The 26,958-nt window shown below is 53.0% G+C and overlaps 1 protein-coding gene across 6 annotated transcripts in view; it reads right to left on the reverse strand.

The window, feature by feature from the left end:
* The window catches only part of CPNE2 (copine 2), a 58,733-nt gene that overhangs the window by 13,560 nt on the left and 18,215 nt on the right, over nt 1-26,958 (reverse strand). For all 6 annotated transcript variants that reach the window (XM_076349567.1, XM_076349566.1, XM_076349568.1 and 3 more), the window contains exons 3-11: nt 21,425-21,604; nt 17,677-17,751; nt 13,680-13,751; nt 9,390-9,473; nt 6,349-6,438; nt 6,009-6,107; nt 3,483-3,569; nt 2,661-2,720; nt 89-222 (exon numbers count right to left, since the gene is read on the reverse strand). In XM_076349567.1, coding sequence (XP_076205682.1) covers nt 89-222; nt 2,661-2,720; nt 3,483-3,569; nt 6,009-6,107; nt 6,349-6,438; nt 9,390-9,473; nt 13,680-13,751; nt 17,677-17,751; nt 21,425-21,604 — 881 coding nt within the window. The remainder of the gene's footprint in view (nt 1-88; nt 223-2,660; nt 2,721-3,482; nt 3,570-6,008; nt 6,108-6,348; nt 6,439-9,389; nt 9,474-13,679; nt 13,752-17,676; nt 17,752-21,424; nt 21,605-26,958) is intronic.

Consider the following 26,958-nt stretch of genomic DNA (forward strand, 5'->3'; position numbering starts at 1 on the left):
ATCAAGGCACACGCATCCCAGCAGCCCGTCGGGAAGCCACGGAGATGTCTGCAAAACAGGGGTGGAGGCAGAAGGGCACGGTGCTTACGAGTCATAGTCCTGGATGATCTGGCCGACAGCCCAGATAGCCGACAAGTACTCGTTTGTCCCCATGGGGTTGATATAGTGCAAAGAGGAGGGGTCTCGCGGGTTCCCGTTGGAGGCTGTGAAGTCAATCCCAACCTGGGGGGCAAGAGAGAAGCACAGAGCCGTCTTCCGTTAGCAGACGCCACCACAGACCTGGCCACCGAGCCTCCATTGCCTTTGAGGTCCACACACAGTCCCGTCAAGACCCAAACCTCAAACTTTTGAAAAAGTTTAACAAAATCCAGCTCTTCACCTTCCCTAAAAAAAGCTGATTAAATACCAGATTAGGCAAAGCCATTCACTATTACACCTACATTTTTCACCAGCGAGCATTACGTAAAATGTCCCGAAGCAGCCTCTGCTGCTGGAGCAAGCCACCACCATCTCCAGATCAGGACTCTCGCTGCCCATCTCCCAGGCATTAAGCTCAGGAACTGAGTAGCCCTATGGACACCAAAGCAGCCAGGGCCACCTGGGCATTTGGGTCTCAAGATCTTTGGCCAAAGAGTTGCAACCCTGAGCAGAGCTTTCCCTGCAGCCACTCTTCACTGGGCTTCCCCGGGGGACCAATATATGCTGAGCTCTCAGGGGCCTTTGTCAGCAAGGCGCTCATTTTTCTCCCTCCTCAATTAGGCTTTCTATTTAAAGACATTTGTGGAAATGCCTATCTCAGACCCACTTAAATCTGGTCGGAAGAGGCGAGATGCTGAGCCGCCTGATTTGAAATGACTGGGAAGGAAGAGTTGGGAAGAGGCGAGCAGGCGGCGTGACTGCGCTCGCCTTGTTTGCTTAGCAAATAGGCAAAACCCAAAATAACTCCGCCGGCTAAATTGAGCTCAGGGGATTCGCGAGGGATTTTGCTCCGTATCTGTAACGGGAGAGGATGAACTGCGATTTGGCTGAGAAAGGACCTTGGCCTGGCTGGGGCAAGAAGACGTCACAGCCCAGGATGTGCCACCACCCTGTGCCAGGCTTGACAGGACAAGGGGACATGGTTTTAAACTGGCAGAGGGTAGGTTTAGGTTGGAGATAAGGGAGAAATGTTGTACGATGAGGGTGGTGAGACAATGGAAGAGGTTGCCCAGAGAAGTTGTGGATGCCCCATCCCTGGAAGTGTTCAAGGTGAGGTTGGACGGGGCTTTGAGCAACCTGGTCTAGTGGAAGATGTCCCTGCTCATGGCAGGGGGGAGTTGGATTGATGATCTTTAAAGGTCCCTTCCAACCCAAACCATCCTATGGTTCTATGAAAACCCAACTTCTTTGCCAAGCAACCTTACAGCCTTACCAACCTGCGGTTTACTGCTGTAACACCCACGTCTGCACCCAGCTCCTGCCGAGCCACCATGGGCACGGTCAGAGAGCAAGAGAGAAACTGAGGCACGGGGAGGGGGCTCAGGGGAGTCAGACAGGCACGTGCCCCACTCGTGCAAGCAATGGCACCAAGAGCAGCACTCAGGCAACAAATTTCAGAGGGACGCAGCTGGTCTGCCTCCAGCACGAGGCAAGCGGCTGGGCACAATGCCCCTCTTCTCTGTGGCTTCAGCCCTTCTCTCCCCACCATCTCCCTCGGCGGGGAGGACACCAGCAGCCTTTCCAAACTGCAGGGGTGCGTGCGGCAGCGTCCTCCTCCCAGCTCAGGCATTTCTGCAGTGTTGCACCCATCACAAACCCACCCAGGTTTTTGGACCAAAGATGTCTCGAGAGGGGGAGAAACCCTCCAATAACCGGCAGATCTTTAGATGGGGGGAGGGGGGGATTTCTGCATTCAAGCCTAATTCACACAAGAGCTCTGTGCTACCAATAAACTTAATGATTTTCTCTTCTGTTCACTCTCCAGCACCAAGACCTTAGCACAGAGCGGCAGAACGGCACACAAAAAGCTCTCCCAATTGCTCCTGTTCCTATGGCAACTCTTCCTCCTCCTCCTACTCTCCCCCCATCATGTTTTCAGACGGAACAACAAAATACAAACTGAAATACCGCAAGTGCCCGCAGCTCTCCGGATGCTGTACCAGAGAAGTTTGCAGAAATTGAAAACCCCACTTCTGCATTGTGGTGGTTTCACTCGGGGTTGTAACGTCCTCGGTTAGTTACTCCTGACAAGCTGTGGTCCAGCTTGAAAGAAGGTGGAAATGCCAGTAAAAATGCAGAAAACCATCTCATTAACAGCCCAAAGCCTCTCAGCTGGCTTCAAAATAAGGAGGGTTTCCATAAAAAACTGGAGGGTGGTTAAACCCTGTGATGGGGAGAGAAGTCGGCAACATTTAATGAAGGGTCAGAAGGTCTTTGTGCGAGTCTGACCTTCAGCCAAAGTCTAGCCAGCTCCCTCCATGCTGTTGGACACACCTGAGCATCACAGTAACGACCCCCCCAAAACCCAAAACCACACAGTTTAACAGCAAAACGGGGCAGCTCCTCATTGCCATGAAAAGCCACCCAAGCTAGTGCCAAATCTCACACAGAACTTCCCTCCCCAGTTTTGACCGTTACATACGTGTTACTATTACTGGGCAAAGAGGAGCAAAAGTCCTTACGGTAAACATCAGCTGGCAGCCTCCCAGGATGTAGTCCAGGAAGGAGAAATCTCTGGTTATCTGAAAGAAAAACAAAAAGAAAGTGTTTCAGCAGTCTTCACCATTGCAGAACAAAAAAACATGAATACATGGAAAGTGCCCAAGCCTGCGGTCACTGCGAGTTTGGGCCTTCGGGGACCTTCAGCCATGTGGCAAAGAAGATGGGAAGGATGACCTGGGTCTCCCACAGCAGCGTTTTGGCACTTCATGAGTCACGTGGCCAAGCAGGGCCACGGGCTGGTCCAAAGCTGGGATGGGAGGCCTGGACGGGGATCCCTGAGAGCTGGAAGTGTCCATCATGGTGAACTGAATGGAAGATCCTCTCCCCATGGCTAAAATGGTCTCACACCATCTGCAGATCTGGTGCGGGAAGAGCTGTGTTGGCGCCTTCCCCGCTGTGCTGCTGCCATACGAAGGGAGGACTTCACCACCACCTCAGCTCAGAAGAAGGACCTCTCCCATCTGCACCCAACCCTTGCCCCCAAGGAGACACCAAGCAGTTGGTAAGCACCCACAGCTTGAGCTTCATGCAGACGCTGCCCATATTGAACACCTCCTCCTGGGTCTGTGGCCACCCGGGCGCGGGGTGGCACCAGCAACTTGGTACATCAGATGCTCCAAGTGGAGAGAAACCCAAGCAGAAAGGAAATCACACTTTTATCCATGCTCAGCAGGACCTGCGCTTGGAAACGCAAGGGTGCTGGAGGCAGAAGGGATGAGGGGAGCTCAGGGAGACCCAAGCTCGGCCAGGAGCGGAAGGAAACATCCCGGTGTCATACTCACTTTGCAGGACTTGACAATGATGATCCCAGAGTTCTTGTAATTCTTTTTCTTCTTCTGCTTTTTGGGGTTAATGCACTCTAGCTCAAGCTGTAACACATGAGACAGACACCTGTGTGAGAGCGGTGCTGGCCTGTGCCGGGTGGCTGCAGATGCCACCAGCGGCCACATCCTGCGGGTACCCTCCCTCCATGCATTTCAAAGCATTGAAGAGACATAAATGAATCACAGCGAGCTACTAGTATTTAACGATGGAAATGGAGGCACAGGACCTGCTTGGGAAGGGGCTGTTTTTCCTTTCCAGGGGCTTTCACTGTGCCCAGGACCTGGCACGTGGCAGCTGAGACACCCCAGCGAGGCTATGGGGGTCTACAGGATGGGACGGGGGCGAACGGGATGAGACAGGCCACCACCTTTCCTCAAAAGCTCTGGGAAAACAAAATGCCTCTTGAATATTCAGAAAATTGCTGCAATATTTCAGATTTTTTTAAAATCTAAAACTGAATAAAAACTCTTGTCAAAGAAGAAAGTTTACATGCGGGTTGGTCTCGGGGAGAGGGCAGGACTGGGCAGGGGGTGTATGGAGAGAAAGTCGTGTCCGTTCTTCCAGCTGCAGAAAAATGGGAAAATTTTAAATACTAATATCCTTAAGTTTCCTCAGCGTGAACATTGCATTTCACTGACTGAACAAAATCAAAATACAGATCTATTGACAAAATCCCCTAAATCTGAATAAACCCAGGCAGACAGTCCCGCCCAGACCTGCTAGCCGGTAACTCCCACATGGGTCCACACGGGCCCCAACGTGGGATAGTGGTGGCCAGTCTGCACCCCCTCCCACAACATCCTGGCTCAGACCATCTGGTGGTGGCCCTGGACGTGCTCAGACCAGCCCGGTGATGGCCCCGGACATGCTCCGACCATCTGGTGGTGGCCCTGGACGTGCTCAGACCAGCCCGGTGATGGCCCCGGACATGCTCAGACCATCTGGTGGTGGCCCTGGACGTGCTCAGACCAGCCCGGTGATGGCCCCAGACATGCTCAGACCAGCCCGGTGATGGCCCCGGACATGCTCAGACCATCTGGTGGTGGCCCTGGACATGCTCGGACCAGCCCAGTGATGGCCCCAGACATGCTCAGTCCATCTGGTGGTGGCCCTGGACATGCTCAGACCAGCCCGGTGATGGCCCTGGACCTGCTCAGACCATCTGGTGGTGGCCCTGGATGTGCTCAGACCAGCTCAGTGATGGCCCTGGACATGTTCAGACCATCCAGTGATGGCCCCGGACCTGCTCAGACCAGCCCGATGATGGCCCTGGAGATGGCAATGAGCCTTTCCCTCCATCTCGGCCAGGCTGTGGCTGGACAGTGCTGCTCCCAACCTGCAAGCACTCCAGCATGTGGTGCCTGGTCTACAGCACAAGCATCTCTGTCCCCGCTTCTGTATTTACCTCTCAGCGTGGCCACACGAAAGGATGACACAGGTCACAAGGAGCCACCACCCCAGGGAAAAGGGATGCTGTGCCATGCACAGCGATGGCGAGCAGCGGCCGCTTGCCTTTGGAGCCACCTTCCTCTGCCCGGAGCCCACGGCAGCTCCGCTTGGAGAGTGGCGTCAGCTGGGGAACAGCTTTACCGGGGAAGGGAGGGTGCCCAACCTTTCGCGACAAGCCAGGCAAGGGAAAGAGGCAGAGAGACCCTGTCCCCAGCTGGACCCGTGTTCTGCATGGAGGCACGGCAACACAGGCACGCAGCAAGACGAGTTTTACTCTCTTCTCACCAGCATCTCTCAGGGTCCCATGGAGAGAAAAGAAGATTTTATTGCTTGGCTGGTAGGTTGCAAATCCAGTGGGAAAACAGGCTCAACACTTGCCTCTGGCACCATCAGCTTGTGCAGTCCTGGACAGGACACTTCATGCCTTTGTGCCTCGGTTTCCCCAGGCAGGAAACTTTTCTCATTGCACCATGCATGGTGTTTTACACACCCCCATGTCCTGGCCAAGACCTCCTCTTGGTTTTGTAATCCTAGCGATAACAGCAGTGAAAAGCGCTGCTTATCCAGGAATCTTCACGACATGCCTTCAATCAGGTGGCATCTGCCAAGGCTTTTGGCCAGCACTTCGGGGGCAAGCCGGGGACACCTTTGGCCACAAAACCGGTGTGGAGTTGCACGGGAGCTGGCACTCCTGGGGACCAGGCTGCTCCTGCTGCAGACGCAGCCCCAGCAGCATGTCACACCTCCCCATCTGACCCCCAAATCACAGGGCACCCCTCCAAATCACGGGTGCTGCTTCAAACATCTCAGCAGAGCTCGATTTTCAGCCAAGACTGCCTTAGCCCTCTCTCTAGCTCAGATGCTTTAGCTACAACAGTGGCCTGGGCCACTCGCGGTGTGGGTGGGAGGAGAAAGGAGGTTGGACTTGGCTTCTTCTCGGCACAGGTTGAGGGTCTCAGTGCAAGTACCAAAATCCACCGCCAGCCCTGAGGAGACCCTTCCTCGTTCTTCCCCGAAAGCGTGTTGGCACTTACCGGAAAGGCATCTTGGGCTTCGCACATCCTGGCCACCGAGGTCTGAAACTCCCCAATGAAGTCGTGTCCCCCATCACTGTCGTAGTCGTAACACATCACCTAGGGCGGAAGGAGCACAAACCTGCCTCAGACGCAGTAACTATCTCCTGTGAGGAGACCTGCTGAAGTTCCCAGCCTCTCCTGTTGGAGACCCCAAACAAGGGGTTTCTTTTGGTTTTGGGGGTGGTTCCGGTTTAGTTTGTTTGGGGTTTTTTGATAAACAAGCCATAGGGTTTTAGATGTTTAACGATCGATCCCAGAGGCTGACCACCACGATATCAGCCAAAGGGTCCCCTGTTACCTTTATCAGCTTCTCTACATCTCCATCGCACAGTGACACCAGAGGCACAGTGAACGGCTTCCAGACGGGGTCCAGTGTGTACTTGATCACCTGCAGGGTGGGAACGGAGGGATGCCGTTACAACGGGCATGTCTGAAGAGGGAGATTGGCACAAAGCAGGGACACGTCTCCAGGAGCGACCCTGGACCAGGTTCTCGGTGGGGCAGGGCAGGCAAGCTGCAGAAAGCCCCATCTCAGCCCTGTTCTGCCTCCGTAGCTTAGACACAGCGGCTCCGCAGCTGCTGCTTCTCAGGCTGTAGCACGCATGAATTACAACAGATTCATTTGCCACCTTCGGAGGCAATTAAACAAACCTGCTTGAGAAAACAGCCGCAGCAGACTGGGCAGCATGGGCACAACCACGCCCAGAGCATGGGCACAGCCACTTACCCCACCAGTTCAAGGTCAGCAGCTACTATTTATGCCCTCTGCATAATTGCCTACTCCCACTCCAGCACCCCAGCGCAGCCTACTTCCATCTGGGGTCTGATCACCGAGAAGATGAAGCAGTGGGATGCCGCAACCAGCCGGAAAAGCCCAACAGCCCTGGGTACGTGCAGCTCCCTCGCCTCATCTGCCTAACATCCGCTTCCCGAGCTGGAGGAATAGTAATTGATGCTTTTTGACATTTCCTGAGAGAATGCAATTGCTTGGTGGAAACCTAAGCAGACACTAGAAGGCTGCAGGCACATGCTGCGTACATCAGATGGCTGCAGGGCGGGTGAAGACCCTCTTTCACAAAGGTGTTGTGCTCAAAAAGAGAGATGCACGTGAATATTAGGGAAGTCAGACACGGGCAGCAGACTAACCCTTCTCTGTGCAGGGTAAATACGGGGATATCTGGCGTGGAGGACCTTGGACCTCTGCAGCCGGAGCAGCAACAGCGCAGCCCAGCGAGGAAGAGGTCCATGGCTGCTGCTGCAGGCAAACAGCCGCGCGGGACCTGGAACAGGCATCTTGTTTTACAGGCAGGCTCTTGCACAAGATCGGGGGAAACCCTGACACTGTGAGCACAGTTTAGTCGAGAATTTGTAAACACCTCCTCCGGGAGGCTGGGAAGAGCAGGGGGAGCCCACGCACCCCGAGATGGTGCCCGCATGCTGCCAGCTGCCGGGTCCCCAGGGTGGGTGGGGAAGGATCCGGCGTCTCCATCGCACGGCGCCCAGCTGGGCATTCACACTTGCGCTTAAATAACAGGCTGTAAAGAGCACTAATCCTTCCCTGCCAGACACCTCTGTGGTGGCACAAGGAATGGTTATATTCCCGCACCAAAAGCTGCAAGAATGGGGAACCTTATTCCTTCGTATCCGGCCTCAAAACACAAAGATGGTCGCCTGGTATGGGATTCCTCCGAGGGCAGCGGGATACATTCGGGGTTGGTAAGGAGGAGGCTCTTGGAGCACCCATTACTTGAAGGAAAACCTGGCTAGACCCTTATCCAGCAAGACAGGACAGCGGGGGAACTGGGCAGCAACCCAGAGGAAAATTCAGTATATACATCTGTTCCCCATAAACCTGACCTGCTTATAGAGATCCCAGCAACGGCTGGTGCACAGCCACGTTCCCAATTTCCATGCCTCTTCCAGGAGGAAGGGCTGGAGGTCGCTCAAAATCCCCATGTCTGAGAAATACGTCTTGGTGAGTCAAAGCCCAGTTATCCACACTAAACCAGGAGGAAACAACCAAACAAGGTCCCAGCCTGCTCCCGCAGAAATACAAGAGAAATATTAAGGTTGGTATGAATTAAATATGCATGGAAACGTGTGCGGGAAAGCACCGAAAAATAAACAGCAGAGCTAGGGTTAAAAGGACGGCCCATATCGGTACCACAGGACACACGGTGGTACACACGTCCCGGTGCTCGTGTGCACGTGGGTGTGCGAGTGAAGGAAATCCTCGTGGACTTTGCACAGCAGTGGGAAAACCCAACGTACGGAGAGACCTTGTAAATAAATACCACCCTCTCCTTCCGCATGAGTTCACACCGTGTTCTGTTACAGCAATTTTCCTGCGGTGGAACAATGGGCTCCTTAACCAAGCCTTGGAGGGACAAGAAAAGGAGGGATGTGAGGTGGGGAGAGGAAAAAGAGGGGGGTGAGATGGGGTGTGATGGGACCCTCTTCCTCTGACACGCGGGCTGCTGTAAGCCCCTCCTGCAGCAATCGCCCCCTCCTCTTTCTGCCAGCTGCCAGGAGCTACGCGAAAAAAAAAAAAGCCTTGAAATAAGCTTTGGGGAGGGGGAAAAAAAAGCTATTGAAAAGTACTTATTAGCCTGGTACTAAAGCAGAAGCCAGCCTGCTTCTCCCTGCCCATGCTGTGCCTCTTATCCATAATATCACTGGCTTTAGCAGCTTGAGAACATAACCAGAAGTGAGCTCAGATCAAAATGTCACAGCAGGTATAAATGAGGGACAGGGAGGAGGCAGCTGCCTATGACCATACCCACCGGGACCCTGGAACAGGTCTCTGCCTCCCCAGCCAGGGCTCCAGCTCCGTTAGACATGAGCCTGAGTGCTCGTGCACTGAAGCTGGAGATGCCTGAGCATCCTCCCAGGTTAGCTGAGGACCTGGCAAATGCTCATTTTAACCTTTCCCCACTACCGTTCCCTGGGCCACCTCCCACCACCTCTCTCCACCATCTCCCCAGGTCGCAGCTCATCCCACTGCTCCTGCATGTGGAGGGCGAGTGGTCCAGGGCACAGCCCACGCTCAGGCTGAGCCAGGAGGTTAACACAGGTTAAAAGACCATCTCCCTCTCTGCTTGGTAGATACAGTAGTGAGCAGTACAGAAAAGATCTCAAGACCTTACTGGCCTCAGTAAATCTTCATCTGCTGGAGTCTAGCAGCCTCAGCTGGACACAGTGAAGGCAGCCGTGAGGTTTTTGAAATCCCTGGATCCCACCCCGCTTTATGGGTGGTTGATGAGACGATGCCATAAAGAGCAAGAGGAGCTGATGTAAGGATGGTGGTGTCTCAGCAGCTTGGGTTAGAGTCACGCTCACCTCTGTTCTGTGGACCAGCATCCATTTCCCATCGTCACCTGGTTTATAAAACTCCAAGAAGGGGTCTGACTTTCCAAACAGGTCCTGGGGGGAGAAGAACAGGACGGGTTACACGGTGCTTTGCAAGCAGCGACAGACGGTCCAAGAGAGACCTCCTTCCCCGGCAGTGCCGGGGGGGCACAGACCCCTTTGCTGTCTGACCCTGCAGACACCCTCATGTCCTCACGAGGCCGGCTCAAGCACGCCGGCACAGGCAGCACCCATGGGCAGCGGCCTGCCACCCCTCCGTGTCCCGGTCACGTGAATCCCGTTTCGGCACTGATGCGGCGGGCAAGTTGGCACCCCGGTGCGCGCCCGTGGGATTTGCCGGTGGGCGCCTGCCACCCGGAGAGCTCTCTGGACGCAGATGCCACGGAAAACAACCCCAGCTGGGAGGCAGCTGCGTCTGGGCTTGGAAAAACATCCAAAGCTTCGAAAGAAAAACAGAATTATGAAGTGCATGAATGTCTTGGGGGGAAAAAGGTAAAAAAAAAAACACCACCCTCCTACACACAACGGTAAAGCACGAGCAGAGGAAATCTTTAAGGAGCAAGCTGCCCTGGTGTTGACAGAGATCACGTAACACCCTCCGAGATACGCAGCCCTGAGTCAGTGTGTGCTGCCTTTCCTGCCAGCGTCTCCTCAGATATTCCCCCGATAAAGGGCTGCTGGTTTACGAGAAATATGTACACATACACACGCGTCCCTGCCGGGTATCGGCACGGGGGCTACTTCAGGGCACCCACAGCCCGGAGAGGAGGGTGGCAATGGCAGCACCAGCGGCACCAACACAGGGAAACTCCAGCATTTCTAAGCAGAATTTAATTTGCATTCAGAAAAACTAAGAAGTGGCTAACAAGGAACCAAGCCCAAAATATTCCAAATTATTTACCAAGAACTCAAGGCATTTCAGCTGGGTTTTCCTCCCAGAGGGAGGCGGCTGTCCGAGTCCTGCAAAGAGCTGGAGGAACTTCTTATGGGTTTGAACAGGAGCTTTTTGGGCTTCCAAGTGATGTGGTGGGGATGCAAGGGGCTGCTTGTGGGGGAGGAGGAAGCATGGATGCCCCAGGAGCCCCTGTCCACAGCCAGCCCGGGAGGTGGTGGCTGGGACGGACACAGGCTCTAGTGATGCCGCAGCAGAAAACCCATTAATGTTTCTATCCAAATCCTGTTTCCAAAGCCAGCCGGAAAGGTAAATCACTGCGAAGTGTTTTGGCTTGGAGAAACTATAACCTGCTTCAGTCAAAACTCTTCTGCCAGAAGAGCAGGCCATAAAGGCTCACAGGGACGCTCTCTGGTGAGATGAGGCTATTTTTCTCCTACCCTTCTTCACATGTTTGTATGCCAAGCCATTCTTTCTGCAGGGTTATGGTTATGGCACAGCTCTGATCCTGCTCACCCACAGCCTGGACTCGGCACTTTCAAGCTTCACTGATGGATTAAAGAACGAGCAGTGGGCACCTGACCCTGCCTGCGCTGGCTTAACCTGCAACCCAACGCGGTTTCATCAGCGCCAACCCAGCGTGGGTTGGTGGAGGCACCAGCTCAGATGACAGCAGGGAGCTCTGAAGGATGTCTGCTGCCATCCCACGCAGAGCAGCCCGGTTTGCAAGTCCGGTCAGCCTTGCTCCATTCAAAGCAGGGTGTGAAATGCCTCCAAGCCACAGAATTGTGGGCTGCTATTTTAAAACATCAAAACCACAGACATCTCACCCCTGCAAGCCTGGCAGGAGATGGAAACTGAGCAACCAAAGGAGCTTAGCAGACCAGATCGATCTGCAAACTGGTCCAAGAATCTAAATCATCCAAACTGGTCCTTGCACACCATGAACAAGGAGGGCGGAGGTGGCATTTCCACCAGATGCAGCTCCCCAGACCACAGCTTCCAGCACCAATCCTGGCTCGCAGCGCTTGCTCTCCCCCAGCCGTGCCGAAGCATTGCTGTCCTCCTGCCGTCCCCACAGCCGTCCCCATAGCCCCAGAGCACACGTGGCTCTGGGGCTGAGTTCACCAGGGCTGGTCCCTGGTGAAAATACCTCCTCTTCTGCAAGATACTTTTTCTTAAAACAACTCTCCCAAGAGCTGATCTGACATAAGGTGCAAGAGCCTCAGGCTGGTTCTGCTGCTGACATGCTCCTGCTGTGCAGCTTCAGCATTCAAAGCAAGGTAGTGAGCCGCAGGTGGAGAAACCATGGACGTGTGATGGGGAGGAGGACCTGCCCGCAGCCGGAGAGAGGTCCCAGCCTCAGGGTGGTCACGGCAGAATGAGCTGCCCAGGGCCGAGCACGGCTCCAGGCTGCGATTGCGGCATAGCTGCCAGTAAGGGATGGTCACAGCTTTGGCTCAGCGTGTGCAGCAAGATGATTCCATGGACCCAACACAAAATCCTGCGAGATCTGATCCCTTCACATGATGTCTGAGCCTCCGGCCGTGCTCCCCAGCTCTGTGCTGCGTGGTGCAGGAGGGTGTTACCCCCCCAGGCTGCAGCCTTACCCCTGTGGTTTTTTGCTTAGCCACTTCTCCACTGTCTTTCCTAAGCATAAACGAGTTTTACCCGGCTCCCACAGTTGCATTTCATCCATGACCAATAATGACCCAAAAATATTGTGTTTCATCCAATTTCCTTGTTCAGAGACCATTTTAATTTGCGTGAAGTGACATGAGCGTCCTTTGCCCATGAGCAGGACTTTGAGCACTGCAATGCTGCACTGTGTTATGGAAATTGGCAAAGAAACCTCGTTAGCTCTTGGTGACGGCAGGCGGTCACCGAGGAAGGAGCTTTCTGCTGACACCTACTGATAAACTGGAGGGGAGACCCAGAAAGAACAGGATTATTCACAGTCCTTACCCCAGTGTAACCAGGTAGATGCTGAATTTCCGTACCTTGACTGTGGGTCTGAAGGGCAGCAGACCCACAGCTATCATGTCCTACTTGAAGAATATCAAAAGATGTCACCTTTGCATAGAGGAACTTGGTTGCAAACCAGATTAGAAAGGCAACTCCTGCCCGTGGAGCCAGTGATGCCACCAATGAAGCTGCCGATACAACAAGTGGACGTATGCCTGAGGTACCAGCGCTGCAGGGAGGACCCGGGTACTTGGCCCTGCTCTTCACAATGGCCACAGCTGCAAAGGGACCCTGACGCACGTAGGAAGGGCACCAAGCCTGCTGTGAAATCCCATCCCTTGTTTTGCAAGGGAGCAGAGGCTTTTTCTTCGGGTGCTGGAAGAAAACTGTTGCATTAGGGATGTCTTCATTGACATGCATGGGGTTGACCCTCGGCCACGTCTCAGAGGAAGCCACCAGCTCAAGGACATCTTCCAGCCCATTTATGAAATTGAGTTATTTGGGGATTTCTTAACAGGGGCATTTGGCTCCTTGCACTAGGCAGGGTAAGCAGGAGGGCGAGAAAACAGCCGTTCCCAACAGGTGGGAAAAACACTTGGATAAACCAGGCATCCATCTGGTTTGGACAACGGGACTGGACAAACCATGTCTTCTGCCCCAGCAAATACCCTTCTGCCTGGATGCTTGCTTTATCCTGATTTGAAAACTGAGGGCCATCCTGCCAATAACGCAAGCTCCGGAGAGACTAGGAAGAAGGAAAAAATAATATTCCCATCGATCGCTTAGCAACAGCACTGGTTTAAGAGGAATAGCTCTGGTTGCCTGGTAAATAAGGTCAGATGGCTTCGTTCAGAAAGGCTCATGGTTTCCTACGTATCATATCCAAAGCAGAACTCATGCATTACCTGCCTCCGTGAGGTCAACACTTCTTCCTCGGAAAAGACGGGCCCTACTGTTTGATATACAAGCAGATGTTCACTCCATTTCCAGAGGGGCTGAAGGCGACAAGCCAGGAGCTCTCAGCACTTCTGAGATACGGGTTTGAGGGGCATCAAAACTGCCAGCTCCGTCAGGAGACATTTCCAAATGACAGCCACTGAAGTAGTAAATCTGCTGTCTTTAAGACATGCTAGTGCACAGATCCTGTGCCACACGTAATCTTTCCATCTCAACACACGTGATGAAGAAAGCAATACCGTGACAACAGGGAAACTGAGGCACGGGCGTACCCAGCAGCCAGTGGCACCACCAGGACTTGAACCCCTCCAGTCTCACCCTAATGCTTTCTCCAGTAGGACTATTTTCTGTCACTTCTGTACCCAAAAGCAGAGATTTCTTTAGATCCCTTAGCCTACGAAGGACAGAAGTTTAACACCGCATCCCCCAGACACAACCCCACTCACCTTTTTATCCAGTTTTCTGCCGGCCATGCTCAGAGTAATCACCCTGTTGTCCGAGAGCTCTTGGGCAGCTATCTGAAAGACAGGGGAAGGCTGCATTCAGCACGAAAAGAAAGTGAACACCAAGCCAGAGGAGAATCCAGACCCTGAGGACGCGCACTCTGAAGATACCGGCACAACAACTGCAGAACCCATTTCCCAGCTAAGAGAGTGGATGATCTAATGCACACAGTATTTCACTGTTGAGGAGTTAAACTGATTTTACCTTTGCACATCAATTTGGGACCAAAGCCTACTTCCCAGCTTCTCCCTGGAATGGAGAAGGATGGAAAAAAAGCCCAAACTTCCCCTGGATGGGCATTGCCATTTACCCTGCGCCGAGGCAGTGACACACTGGCTTTAAAACAAAACAGGATACGTTTTTTTAGCGGGCTACCAGCTACGATGCTGGTGCTGCAGCTGGAGCCCCCGTGACATCCACCGACCTCCACAGCCTCATCGCTGGGGCTGGGTCCACGTGAAACACGTTCATTTGCAGGGCTGGGAGTCAACAGGTACGATTAAGCCTCTTGAATGGACAACCCGAAGGGAGAATGAGGTGCCAGGACATCCCAAGCAGCCTCCTTCCCCCGTGCCATCAGATCTAAAATGAAGCTTCTGGGAACAAACTCATCCCCTTTCTTGGGTGTCACACCTGAGCTGGTCTCAGGTGGCTTTTCATGGTGAAGCCTCCAAGAACTAAGCCAAGAGGAAGCAGGAGCCATAAAAACCCTTGCCAGCAAGATGTGCCACCTGGTCCTCCATGTCCCAGGCTGGGCACGGCAAAAAGCAGCTGCCCCATCCTTTGGGGGAGATCCCAGCGGCACCAAGGACTCGAGCCACGTCTCTGCACGATCACCCGATGAGACAGCCCTAAGGATGAAAACTCCGTTGCTGCTCCTGAGGAGCTACAGCAGGCAGGGGTGCAGCCCGGATTACTTCAGTTTAGACTTTATTCACATACGCTCCAGAAGGGCTTTGGCTGCCAACCACCAGCGGGCCGGTTTTGTCTGGAACATGGTCTAATGAGTCTCTTGGTATTTTAAGAAAGGGAATGTTTATAACAAAAAAACCCCACATTTATTCACTTCTGTTACCAGCCATTTTCTGAATCGTTTCTATTTTTTTTCCTCGAGGCTGTGTCCTGCTCAAGCATCTGCTCCCCACCTCTCCCTCCTCCGCTCTCTGGGGCGGGCTGAGCCGTCCCCCAGCTTCCCCGGCCGCAGCACCCTCCCCGGGCAGGAGCCGGCACCGGCACAGCCGGGAGCACGGCGTGGACATTTTCCTCACGCACGGTGCTCCCAAGCACGGCCATTTGCTGGCTCTCACAAGGAGGCTGTCCTTCACTGGAGATACACAGCGTAATTACAGCAAGGCTTTTAGAAAAACTTGCAGAAATCAAGGGAACAATTTTCTGCAGAACAAGCAATCAGGGGGTTATTGGCACTTCGGAGAGCGTGGAGTTTGCAGAGACGAGGAGGCAGAGATGCAGCTTTTAAATCCGCCTAGGCAGCTGGGCGAGGGGATGAGCCGCAGCTCCCCAACAACCTCCCAGCCTTTCCATGGAGGACACCGCTCTTTGGTCCACAGAGGATGTGTTCACCGCATGCAAAACCAAATTTTCTCCTCTGCCCTGTATAGCCGTGAGGTCAGAAGTTCCCTATTGCAAAGCCACGGCATCGGTTTTCTCTCCCACCTAGTCCTCGGTGGGCGCGCATGGTCACTAAAACTAGTGTGAGGAAGAGGAGCTGTAGGGAAGCGGATGAAATTTGCCCTTTGCTGACCCCCACGAAAGCACGCCCAGTTGGTGTCCAGCATTTTAGGGCTCACTGGAGTCTACATAAAAGCCAGACTGTGCAGACAAGCCAGGTATGTCCTTGTGTCACACTGCTGCAGGCTGCTGGTGGCATCTTCTCTTGGCCAGCATAGACAATAACGATGTCCCCACCACTGTGCCTGGCAGAGGCATTCAGCAAGATCTCGGGATTGATTTCTACAAATACAGTGGCTCGCTTTGGGATTTTTCCCATCTCTTCAAACCTAGGGACCCCCATGCGATCCCGTCCATCCAGCCAAGGTTCTTCTGTTGCATTCACCCCTCTGGCATCTCAGTTAAGAAAAAGGATACTTGGGCAAAATTGAAGGGGATGGGGGTGAGGAAGGCAGGGTTGGGCTCCAAACTCCATGTTTTATATGAGTGAGTCCAAAGCAGAAGCCTGCTCCTTGGTTGGTGTCCACAGCCCGTGCTCCAGCACCGTGCCAAGCAATGAGGAAAGGTGCCCACCACACATGACGCTGTTGTCATCACCAAGTCACAGCAAAAAAAAGCCCAGATCATAAAATTGCATCAATGGTACAAAATGAAGCAGACGTCTCAGACCCTTTGATTTTTAATGACACGTTAGTGACAGATAGGGACCTTCCTTTTTTTAAAGCGTGTGTGCTGGTTTTGGCTGGGATAGAGTTAATTTTCTTCACAGTAGCTAGGATGGGGCCATGTTTTGGATTTGTGCTGGAAACAGTGTTGATAACACAGGGATGTTTTCGTTACTGCTGAGCAGGGCTGACACACAGCCAAGGCCTTTTCTGCTCCTCACCCCACCCCACCAGCGAGCAGGCTGGAGGGGCACAAGAAGTTGGGAGGGGACACAGCCAGGACAGCTGACCCCAACCAACCAAAGGGATATCCCACACCATATGGCGTCATGCCCAGCATATAAAGCTGGGGGGAGGAGGAAGGGGGGGACGTTCAGAGTGATGGCGTTTGTCTTCCCAAGTCACCGTTACGCATGACGGAGCCCTGCTTTCCTGGAGATGGCTGAGCACCTGCCTGCCCATGGGAAGCAGTGAATGAATTCCTTATTTTGCTTGGCTTGCATGCACGGCTTTTGCGTTACCTATTAAACTGTCTTTATCTCAACCCACGAGTTTTCTCACTTTTACCCTTCCGATTCTCTCCCCCATCCCACCGCGGGGGAGTGAGCGAGCGGCTGGGTGGGGCTTAGTTGCCGGCTGGGGTTAAACCACGACAGCGTGTAACCTTTGAACTTGACTGGAAACTTTTCATCTGGTCCAGCTCTTCCCACTCAAGCGTCGGACGTGGAGAGCCCGCTCCTCGGGGTCGGCACATGGCATCAGGCACCGCTTGCGAACTTCACTGCGGCTTTTCCTCTTGCGTTTAAAGACTAACTGCAGCAATTAAGAGAGAAAAGCTGGCAGCATCTTCCCAGCCTCTAGAGCAAAAAGCGATGGAGACGCCCTTGCAGCAGCCAGATCCTGGGCTTTTAAACCCTTCCAGTCCTTTTAAACCTGATGAAAGTTTAACTCCCTGCTGGCCTTTTCTTCCACACCTTTGCTGCCCGGCTGCGTGTCTCGCAAAACCCGTAACACAGAAGAGATCCAAAAAGGATGGGAGATGTGGCAGGAGGGAAACGCACCTAAATTTAGTCTTTTCTTTTAAAAAAAACCCATCACTAAAGAGATGCGCAGCGGGAAGACCACTGCCCGAAGGGGTCTGCATGGGAGCAGCGGCCGTTGCTATGAGAGTTGTTGCTACGGCACAGCTCCCATCCTCTTCCTACAAACAAAACCACACATCGCCGGCAAAGGAATCAGCCCTCTTACCTCCTGCTGCTCCAGGGAGGGCTGAGCAGGCATGTTGTACCGGATAACAAACAGCAGCAGCATAGATTTTTACTTCTCCAGATTGAGGTTTTTCTTATTTCAGAGACCGAAGCAGAGGTTGAAGACTCACAGTGCTGGGTACCAGGCAAGATGGTCCCTGCCCCAAATAAATCATCCTCCAAACAGACCAGAGTGGGCAGGAGAATGGGAGGGAAAGGGAAAAAATGTTCATGAGATAAGCCCCAGTCTCCTGGACCTCAGATGAGTGTCCTGCATCGCCCCCAGGTTATTATCCGTCTTTACACACTCAGCACATAACATAAAGGAGTAACCGTACCGTTATCATCCCTTTCCCAGCCGGCTTGCCATTCCCCAAAAGGAGAGTCCTTGTTATTTTCTTGCTGGAGACGATCTAGAGAAGCCAAAGAAAATAAAGTCATGATTGTACAAGCGATCAGAAGCAGACTCATAAGCAACTGATCATTGCTCATGCTAGTTAATTCAGATTAAGCATTCACAACAGTGGAAGAAAGACATCATACTCAGGGATGACCGTGATACGGTGAATATGACCACTGTCACCCGAGTCCATGGGGCGCAGGGCAGCAGCTGAACAGTGCAGAGAAGTGACGGGGCAAGAGGCTGAAGCATCATCTCCTGTTGAACCCAGGGACCAGCTCTTTGCATGGAGCAGGTCAGTGGGACCTCACACAGCCGAAGGACCATTATTTGTTCCCAGCAAAATCACAGCTCAACCTTTCAAACCCCATTTTAAATAATTCTAACATGACCCCTGCCAGCAACTTGCTTTCAGGCCACGTTTCCACGGACAAATCCTGATTACAAGCTGGATGCTCTCCCCCAGCATCATTCTGGACCCCCTGCACAGCTGCTGCTGAGCAACGCACAGGGATCAGCACCCCCCAAAGGCATGTCCCCCCCCTTCAATTCTGGCTTGTAAGAGGCCAGGCAGGACAATCTGGGAGCTGAATTAAACCCCCTGAGATTTTTTCCTAGCTCACTGAGTTTCAGTCACCTTCAGACATGGGGGGGGCAGCAACCTGCTGGAAGTAGCTGTGCTCTGCTCCCATACCTAGTGGGGACCCCTTCGAGATATAGGGGTGGCAGTTTAAAAAGTGCAGTCCCATCCATCCTTCTGCCTCCACCTTTGGTCCTACATCACACAGTCAGAAAATAATAATAATAATGATAACAAAAAAACCCACATAATGAAATGGCTTAACTTGTTGCTCCTGCCATCCAAGTGACCCAGTCACGCTTGGATTCCTCCCATTGCTCCCCAGAAATGTTCTCCTCCCTCCAGGGAGACCCTATTGAGGCCTTTCAATACTTAAAGGGGCTTATAAGAAAGATGGGGACAGACTTTTTAATAGGGCCTGTAGCAATAGGACAAGGGGGAATGGTTTTAAACTGAAAAAGGGTAGATTCAGACTAGATATAAGGAAGAAATTTTTTACACTGAAGGTGGTGAAGCACTGGCACAGGTTGCCCAGAGAGGTGGTGGATGCCCCAGCCCTGGAAACATTCCAGGTCAGGTTGGACGGGGCTCTGAGCAACCTGATCTAGTTGAAGATGTCCCCGCTCATTGCAGGAGGGTTGGACTAGGTGGCCTTTAAAGGTCCCTGCCAACCCAAACCATTCTGTGATCCTATGATTTTTGCAATTTCAAGGCAAAAACCCTTCCCCATTGTGGCTAGCCAGCCATGTCTTGGTGCTTTTGATCCATAAATGCACAGGAATCACCAGCCAGCATAACTAGATGTTTGTGCCACGCCGTGCACAAGGAGGCGAAATCTCCTCGCAACCCTGGCTAGCAGGAACCATGGACACCCAGCCTGCAGTTTGAGCCCTGTTACATTTCGTTTGGCCGCAGCAGTCATTACAGGCCCGCGAATGATCCAGCTGCCCTTTTAAATCTTACCACAGACCTAATTAGCTGCAATAAAATAATCTGGCTAATCTGACAGGGCTCTGATGCAAACTCAAAATTGAAAAGTCAGAGGCTCGCTGTGCGGTTGTTGCTGCCCACGGCTGCTCTCCTTCCCTTCTAAGAGCTGCTCGTGCCTCAAAACTGGCCAGGCTTATGGAAACATCTCACCAGACAAAATCTAGACATCAGAAAACCCACAGCAGGGTGGCTGAACCCTCAAACCCCTGTCCGCACTGTTTCACCCCTCTCCTCACCAGGCACCCTTGCGCACGTGCTACCCCTCCAGTCCATGTCTGCCCCACAACTGGGCTGTGCTGCAAGCCCGTGCTGGCCACAGGGAGAGGAGGCTAACGGAGAATTTCAGGGAAAAAAGGAAAATGAGAAGATCCCTCCATTCCAAGCTGGTGTCTTGTTGTGGACTAAAGGTCACCAAGAAGCTCACACGGGAAGCGCTGCAAAAACTCATCAGAAACTGGGCACACACATAAGCCAAGTTCTCTTTTGCGGAGTGTAAATACTTGCATGAGATTACAGAAGTTCAGAGCTCTCTTTTTTCTGATGGACTAAGCCCACCAGCTGTGCCTAAAGACACAGTAGACAGTTATGCCATGCCTGTGAGCCACCACTGCTAAACCATCAACTGTTCTGAGTGACCACCTTGGATGTGAGATCTGCCAACAGCTGCCCAGTCCCCACCATTACCACGGCCCCAGGATGGCCTGTCCAGTCTCACGCTCTGAGCTCATCACCTTTCAAAGCACCAGAAAGGGTAGGGCTCTTCTGAGAGACCCAACAAGCAGGAGGGTCCACCTTTCTCCCCAGTGCATATGGATAATGTTCCTCTCCGGCATGAGCCTGCAGAGCCCTGGACTTCTGTAGAGCCACGTTTAGGAACAGCAATGTCTCAGCTTTGTTTCCTTATGTCCATAAATTGTGTGCTTGCAGCTTCCACCAAGACCGTGACCTTCACAAGGAGCATTGCTGAACTGCCCCGCGCCAGAGGTGGCTGCATTTCAGCAACGGGACTAAGAGTAAAGGATGGGTTTGGTCTAAACCACTGAACACCGGCCTGGGCTGTTGCCTGCACTGTCTCTTAACTTCTGCAGGAGCAGAATTAGGACATCACAGAGCAATTTCGAAAACCCAGACATTAAACGCCAAACTCTGTAAATGTCAGTGCTCTTCTAACACGTCAAGCTCTTGAGTTGGCAATGGTAAGGTCACTCGGCCCCCCTTGCCATGTGCAGTGCCATATTGCAGTCTGTGTAATAAAGCACTCGCACTCATGAGCCTTCCTGAACACCTTGGGCTGGCTGTCCACGCCGACCCACCTATTACAGTGTCTCCTTCCTCCCAGTTCCCAGCATCAGACACAACAGGGACAGTTTCTCCCAGCCCCTGCGCTTGTGCCAGGTACCACAGCAACCCCGAGCAGCCGGATGCTGCAAAAGAACGGAAAAAATCCCCCTCATTCCTTGCCTCTGAGTCAGAGCAAGCTCAGAGGACAAAGACGTTTGGATAATGGTAGTTGCCAACTTCTAACAGGGTCTGGGCTCACGAACACAAAGACCTTCCAAAGGCTTATAAATCGCATTGTGTCCCAAAAGCTTTTCCACAGGAAGAGCAGAGGACACATTCCTGCACCAAGATGCTAAAGTAGGAGAGATGATTTGCTACACAACGGCAATGGATAAAGCTTTGGGGGGGAAAAAAAGAAAAAAAAACAAAAACAAAACTGAGATAGAAAGGTAGACCGCAATGCATCCTAACTTTAAACATCTGGATGTTTCCCTAGTCCAAATCCAAGCTTGTCATCAGGGCTCTTGCTATAACCCATGGTGAGATACAGGTACCTCCAAAAGCTTCCAGTTGATGTCTCTCTGCAGGCATTAGCAGAAGCCCACAGTACGACCAGCTTAGACTTGGGCAAGTAGCCAACAGCCCTAACGTGGAACAGTTCAACCTCAACAGTTGAAGTGTGACAAGTAAATTCAATTATTTTTCCCAGGAAGGACCCAGCAAACTTTACAGTAGATAAAAGTAGCAGCTCTAATCCTCCCATGTCCCTGTGGCTGACGTGATTTGGAGTCCCTTTGCCGGAGGACAGCAAGCTGCAGGGACCTCAGAGACTCACCGTGCCCAGCGTGCAGGAGAATTCGCCCAGGAAGTCATGCTCATACAGCTGCATGCTCGACTTGTCCTGGTCAAACAGGGCAAACTTGAGCTTCTGCACTTCTTCAAAGTGGTAGTCGACGATGAACTTCTTGGCGAAAGCTGGGTTGAGGTTGTTCACGGCTGTCTCTGTCCTGTCGAGCTGCAAAGAAAAAAAAAAGAGGCATTTAGGCATGTGCCTCTTGCATCTTTGTCACTGCCATGTCTCTTCTCTGACTTCAGCCAGAGCCACCCAGGAACTCTGCAGTGACCATCAGAGAGTGAGAGCAGCAGGCACTCAGCAGAGCTATCCCTAAATGCAGGCCGTGATACCCAGTGTACGCAAGGTGGGATCCGTCTAAACGGGTAACGGCACTTCATGCAGAGAGCTGCATCCCCGAGGACGGGGTGCAGGGGGCTGTACAAGCCCACCCCAGCCAACAGCCAGGACAGGAGCGCCCACCCAGCCAAGGCTTGGTGTGGACTCAAGGCTCATTGAAGCCAGAGTCTTTGCTGGCTTCTAACCCCTGTTCTCCCAGGAGCTGATGCTCTCACACGCTGCTCCTCAACCAAGACACTCACAGCTGTAATGCCAAACCTGTTTCTTTCAGGCTGTGCAGCTAACAGCAATGGCAAGCAAAAAGAAAAAGAGTCACGAGCCAAAACAGCAACCCTCTAGCATTTCCCTCTAGACCTCAAACCAAAACATTCATGTGGTTTCTTCTTTCTTGGCCTTCCATGGAAAAAAAGAGAAAAAAAAAAATCACCACAGGCCATTTTTCATAGATTTCATCAAGCATTAGGAGAAACAAGAGGCTGGAAGGACCCAGAAGACAAGACTTCAATAGACTTTGTCATCCTGAGCTATTGCAAGCAGGTTGGAAGAAATGATGTCTCCGATGGCTTGGAAGGGCAAGTGCACAGAGGATGATGGAAACTAGAAGGCATGTGGGGAACCTGCCGTCGGAGGGGAAGCACCACGGCAGTCTGCAGCACCCCGCAGCCAAGAGCAGCGATAAGAGCAGAGGAAACTTGGCAGGCAGCCGGCGGAACTGTGGGTGTACAAGGCAGCATGGCACAGGCGGACAGAAAGCCTTGCGTGAGCCAAAAAAAACCCCAAACATATCCCAGGGACAGCCACACCGGAGGTCTCGGGACGCTGCCCTCCAGTAATGGAGTTTCTGTCCCAGACCCCGTAACTCAGACCACAGGAGGGCTGGGAGGACAGCAGCACCAGCCGGGCGCCCGGCGCGGGCTCACACAGACACAGCAACCCACAATTTTAGCCAAAATGACAGAAACTGGGAAAACGAGGCCAAAAAAAGGCTGGTGCATTTGCTTCTGGAAGTCAATGGCCAAGGAGGGTCTGAACTCTAATGTCAGGACCCATCATCCCCACCAGGCCATCATCCATCCCGAGAGGCACCAGAAAAGGGCAAGTTTGGAGCCCAACATGCAACATACCCGTAGGAAGCCAAAACAGGCAGCAAGGATGCTGGCAGCACAGCCCGAGTGCTGAACGAGAAACGAACACCCGCAGCCTGGGGGAAACTCTCCAGCAAGCAAACCAAGTAGGAGCTTTGTCAGGAGAGCAGCTATTGCTATCGTATTGATATCGTAAGAGGTGGCAGCCGGTTTGGCGAAGGGCGTCCTGCCCAGGCAGCCCCACGGGAAGCGCCGACAGCTCCGAGCATCCGAGCTGGAACAGCCACACGCCCACCAGAGCTGGCAGAGGAGCTGGCAGCATCGGCCTTTTGCCACATCGCCCTGTTATCCCAGGATATGGTAACAGGGGCTATTAAAACAGAAAGAAAGGCAGGCGCTCGGCAGCACGATTTTATCAAAAGCTGCTGCCCTCCGTGCCTGGAAAGACCATCCCAGCTGCCTGCGGGACAGCACGGAGCCTCCGGCCATGCCGCGGCCCCGGCCAGCATCCCGCCTCGTCTCGCAGCCAGGACACCCAGTCCCGGGCAAGGCTGAGCCGCCTGCGCATCCCAGGTCCCAGGGCAAGACCTCTACGGAAAGCAGCCCCCGCACCGGCAATCCCCGGGCAGTGCCGGGCTGCGGGACGGCGGGATGTCTGCCAGAGCTGCGGAGCCAAGAATAAGTACAGCAGAGCAGAAAAAAGCCAAAAAAAAAAAAAAAGCCAAAAAAAAAAAAAGCGAACACATACCTTAGTCCCAAAGAAACTCATTCAGCGCAGGAGGCAGGTTTTGGAGGGACTGAGTGGAAATGTGGTGAGTTTGCTATATATACCAGCTACCGCAGTGTTTTTTGAAGTTGGTCGCTTTGTCTGTCTTAATTGCCAAGAAACAACTAAATGCTGTGTTCCCAGAATAGCCACCTGCTGCACTCCGGGGAACCAAATACATCAACACTAGTGGGCTTCAAGCTGGCCAGGGCCATGCAGCTTCACGCAGATCCTTCCTTCTCTGCTGCCATCCTGTACAGAAGGACCCCAAACGTCTGCTCAGAGATGCGGTGGGCCAGGAGCAGTGGGCATCCACGAGCTCTACCTTATTTCAGCAGCACAACACAGGCAAATCCCCTTTCAAGCCTAGGAGATGAGATTGTGCAGGCAACAGAGGTGGATTTTAGCTCCTTCCATGTTCTCTGAACTACTGGGAAGCCGGGGACCGAGGGAAACCAGTCCTCCCGCTCCCAGGTGCCAGTTCGAAGGAGATAACTTGAGGTCCCATCTCCAGCTTTGCCCTGGAAGGGGCGGCCCAGGGAAGAGGAAGAGAAACCCAGCCAACGTGTCTTGAGCTAACCCTCCGGAGTGATGGGGCTTCCTTCAACACCCAGATTAAACCGAGTGTTTAATCTCCTGGCTATTGTCAGTGTGAAGCACAACAAAATCACAAGCCCCAGCTGCTTGCTGCACATGGTTTGGTCTTTGATTTGACGCAGCAGCGGTCACCTTGCCAGTGACCATCACGTATGAGGCCTCTTCACACCACCTCCACCAGCAGACAAGCACGCCATCAGCTCCTGCCTTCCCCTTCACCCCCAAGGTTTACACATCTACGTTCCCTGTAAAGAGCAGAGGTGGCTTTGCCACCCAAGAGCAGAAAAGCACAAGGGTTTTTAAGAGTCAAGCAGCCTAATCAAAGATTTCTGTTTGGATAAGAGTCTTGATTCTACAGATCAAGCATGAAACTGGGAAATCATCTCCAACGACAGCCCTTGTGTTCAATGAACGCAGCCAGAGAGTCCTCCAGCATCCGAAGGGAGGTTGGCTAAGGACCTTCAAGCATCCCCAGCATGTGGAGATGCTTGATGCTCCAACACTGGGAGATGCTCTCCCAAGCGCCAAGGAAAGCTCATGCGGAAGGCACAGGGCTGGCAGGATGACTCAGAGCAGCACAAAGGCACGGCTGAGTCATGTGTCCCTGCTCCCGGCATCACAGGCCAGGTCTTTCATGGCTCCTGAGAGATGACGTCATCAGGCAGAACATTTAAACATCACCCGTCTTCATGTCACTTCTCGGCCTGTGGTTTATTGTCCCTCCCTCCTCCACCCCCTCCAAGGCTGATTCACAAAGATTTTTTAATTCCTATTAAGCTCAGCGAGACAAAATAATTGTATTTGGGAACAAATGTGACAGCTAGAAAGAACAGCGAGCAGAAACCTTTCTGTCGGCATCAGCTGGTGCCTCAGCCCCACCATCCAGCTCAGACACTGGCACTACCGTGGCTGGGGCTGGTCCTGGAGGAGGAGACCCACGTCCTAAACCAGGTCTGACAGTTGGGACGTGTCGATAACCCAGTGCGGAGGACGCAGGGGCAGTGTGGTGGGATGCCACTGAGCTGCTGCTGTCCCCAACCGTCCCCTACATTTCAGCTACGTTATTAAGGCCACCGCTTTCAGATGGGAAAGAGGTTTGTTTTAGGGCAAGGGGCACATCTGCGTGGCCAAAATCGATGCAGGACAACGCGGGCACCCCCGGGAAAGCTCTGAACCATGGTGGCATGAGCTGCCAAGGGTCCACCAAGTGCCCCATACAGTGAGGCTCTTGCGGGCGAGCCCGCCTCTCCTGGTCCTCCCCGGCACCCAGCCACAGCCCAAGCCCATGCACCACAACTGCCACGTGTGGGTGCGGGAGGATCTCGGTCCCGGCCGTGCCCCCGGAGTGCCCGTGGGCCGGGGCCAGCCCCGTGGCATGCGACCACACCACAGCACGTGCCAGCTCGCGCAACACGCTGACCTCCGCTGAAACCACAGCAGCTGAGCGCCAAGCAATCTGCCGTTCAAGGCTGACGTCCAGTGCCTATCTTATATCTTGCCAATTAAAAAGAAGCTAAAAATAGCAGAGGAAAGGAAAAAAAACCCCACAGACCACACATTTGTATTGTAAAAGAAGCTTTGGAATCAAAACTGCTGGACTGAGACGTTACTGACAGCAAGAGAAATTCCTGAAAAGTACAATCAGGTCAAAGAGATGACACCTATCAAGGCTAGAAAGCTCATTAGTCTCATCCAGGCTGCTGAGCAAAGTTAATTGCAGACCATGGTAAGGTGAGGTTTGCCCCTACACCCTCCCCGCTGACAGCGAGGAGATCAGCTGCAGGACACCTTAGGTGGTGCCCATTGATTCACCAGCTCCTTGGCCAAGCACTAAAGGCTGCCCAACTAATCCAAGTATCTGAAAAGCGAGACCACCTAATTTCCCAGGAATTGGGAAGATTTTTGTTTGGCTTATGTGATTTAATGCCCTTCGGCTGCTCATTTTGTGCTGCATCCAGCACCGGTGCTTGTATCCATCCATCACACCCCCATGCTTTGCTTACCTGCTCCCTCCCAGACCAACTTTAAAGAGGTCTTACACTCTCTACAACTGCAGTTATAGAATGAAATCCCCATTTTTTTCCTCCAGGCATTTTAGCCCAGAGTCCATCCCCCCTGTAGCCAAAAGGTTCTTCTTAGGCACAGAGCTAAATGCTCTTGCACAGACTCTGGCGTTTGGTTTCACGACACCAATTTTATCACAGACAGCACCTTGCCCAACTCGGGCTGCTGCAGAAGGAGACGATGACTATAGCTTCTCCACGTGAGATGCTGAACAGTCAATAAAGCACCATGAAAACCATCCTTGGGAGTTCCCGGTCCACTTTGTCCACACATCAACTGCAAAACCAGCCTGAGACGTGCATCTGCCTGGGAGACCCACCCAAGTGAGACCTCTTGCTGTTGCAGCAGCGCTGCTGGTGATGACCAAGGTCATGCTGCTCAAAGCCAATTTGGGCGTCTCTGGTCAAACCGCGGTGCCAGCAGCATGCACACACCCGGTCCCCGACGCGACTTGCAGTGGGGAGATGTACCCCTGCGCCCCTTCCCTGCAGGAGGGGGATTTTCAAAGGAATACACATTTAGTTGGTGGGTATGCTGGGAAGCAAGCTTTTGGGATCAAGCCAATGTTTTGCTTATGCTATGAAATAATTCAGACAGCTACTGAGGGTCAATTCCCTCGCACTCCATTAGCCTGGTTAGTGGCAGCCTCGTCCCGCTGAAGTGGA

Source organism: Aptenodytes patagonicus, chromosome 11 (genome assembly GCF_965638725.1).
Source record: "Aptenodytes patagonicus chromosome 11, bAptPat1.pri.cur, whole genome shotgun sequence".
Taxonomy (NCBI): domain Eukaryota; kingdom Metazoa; phylum Chordata; class Aves; order Sphenisciformes; family Spheniscidae; genus Aptenodytes; species Aptenodytes patagonicus.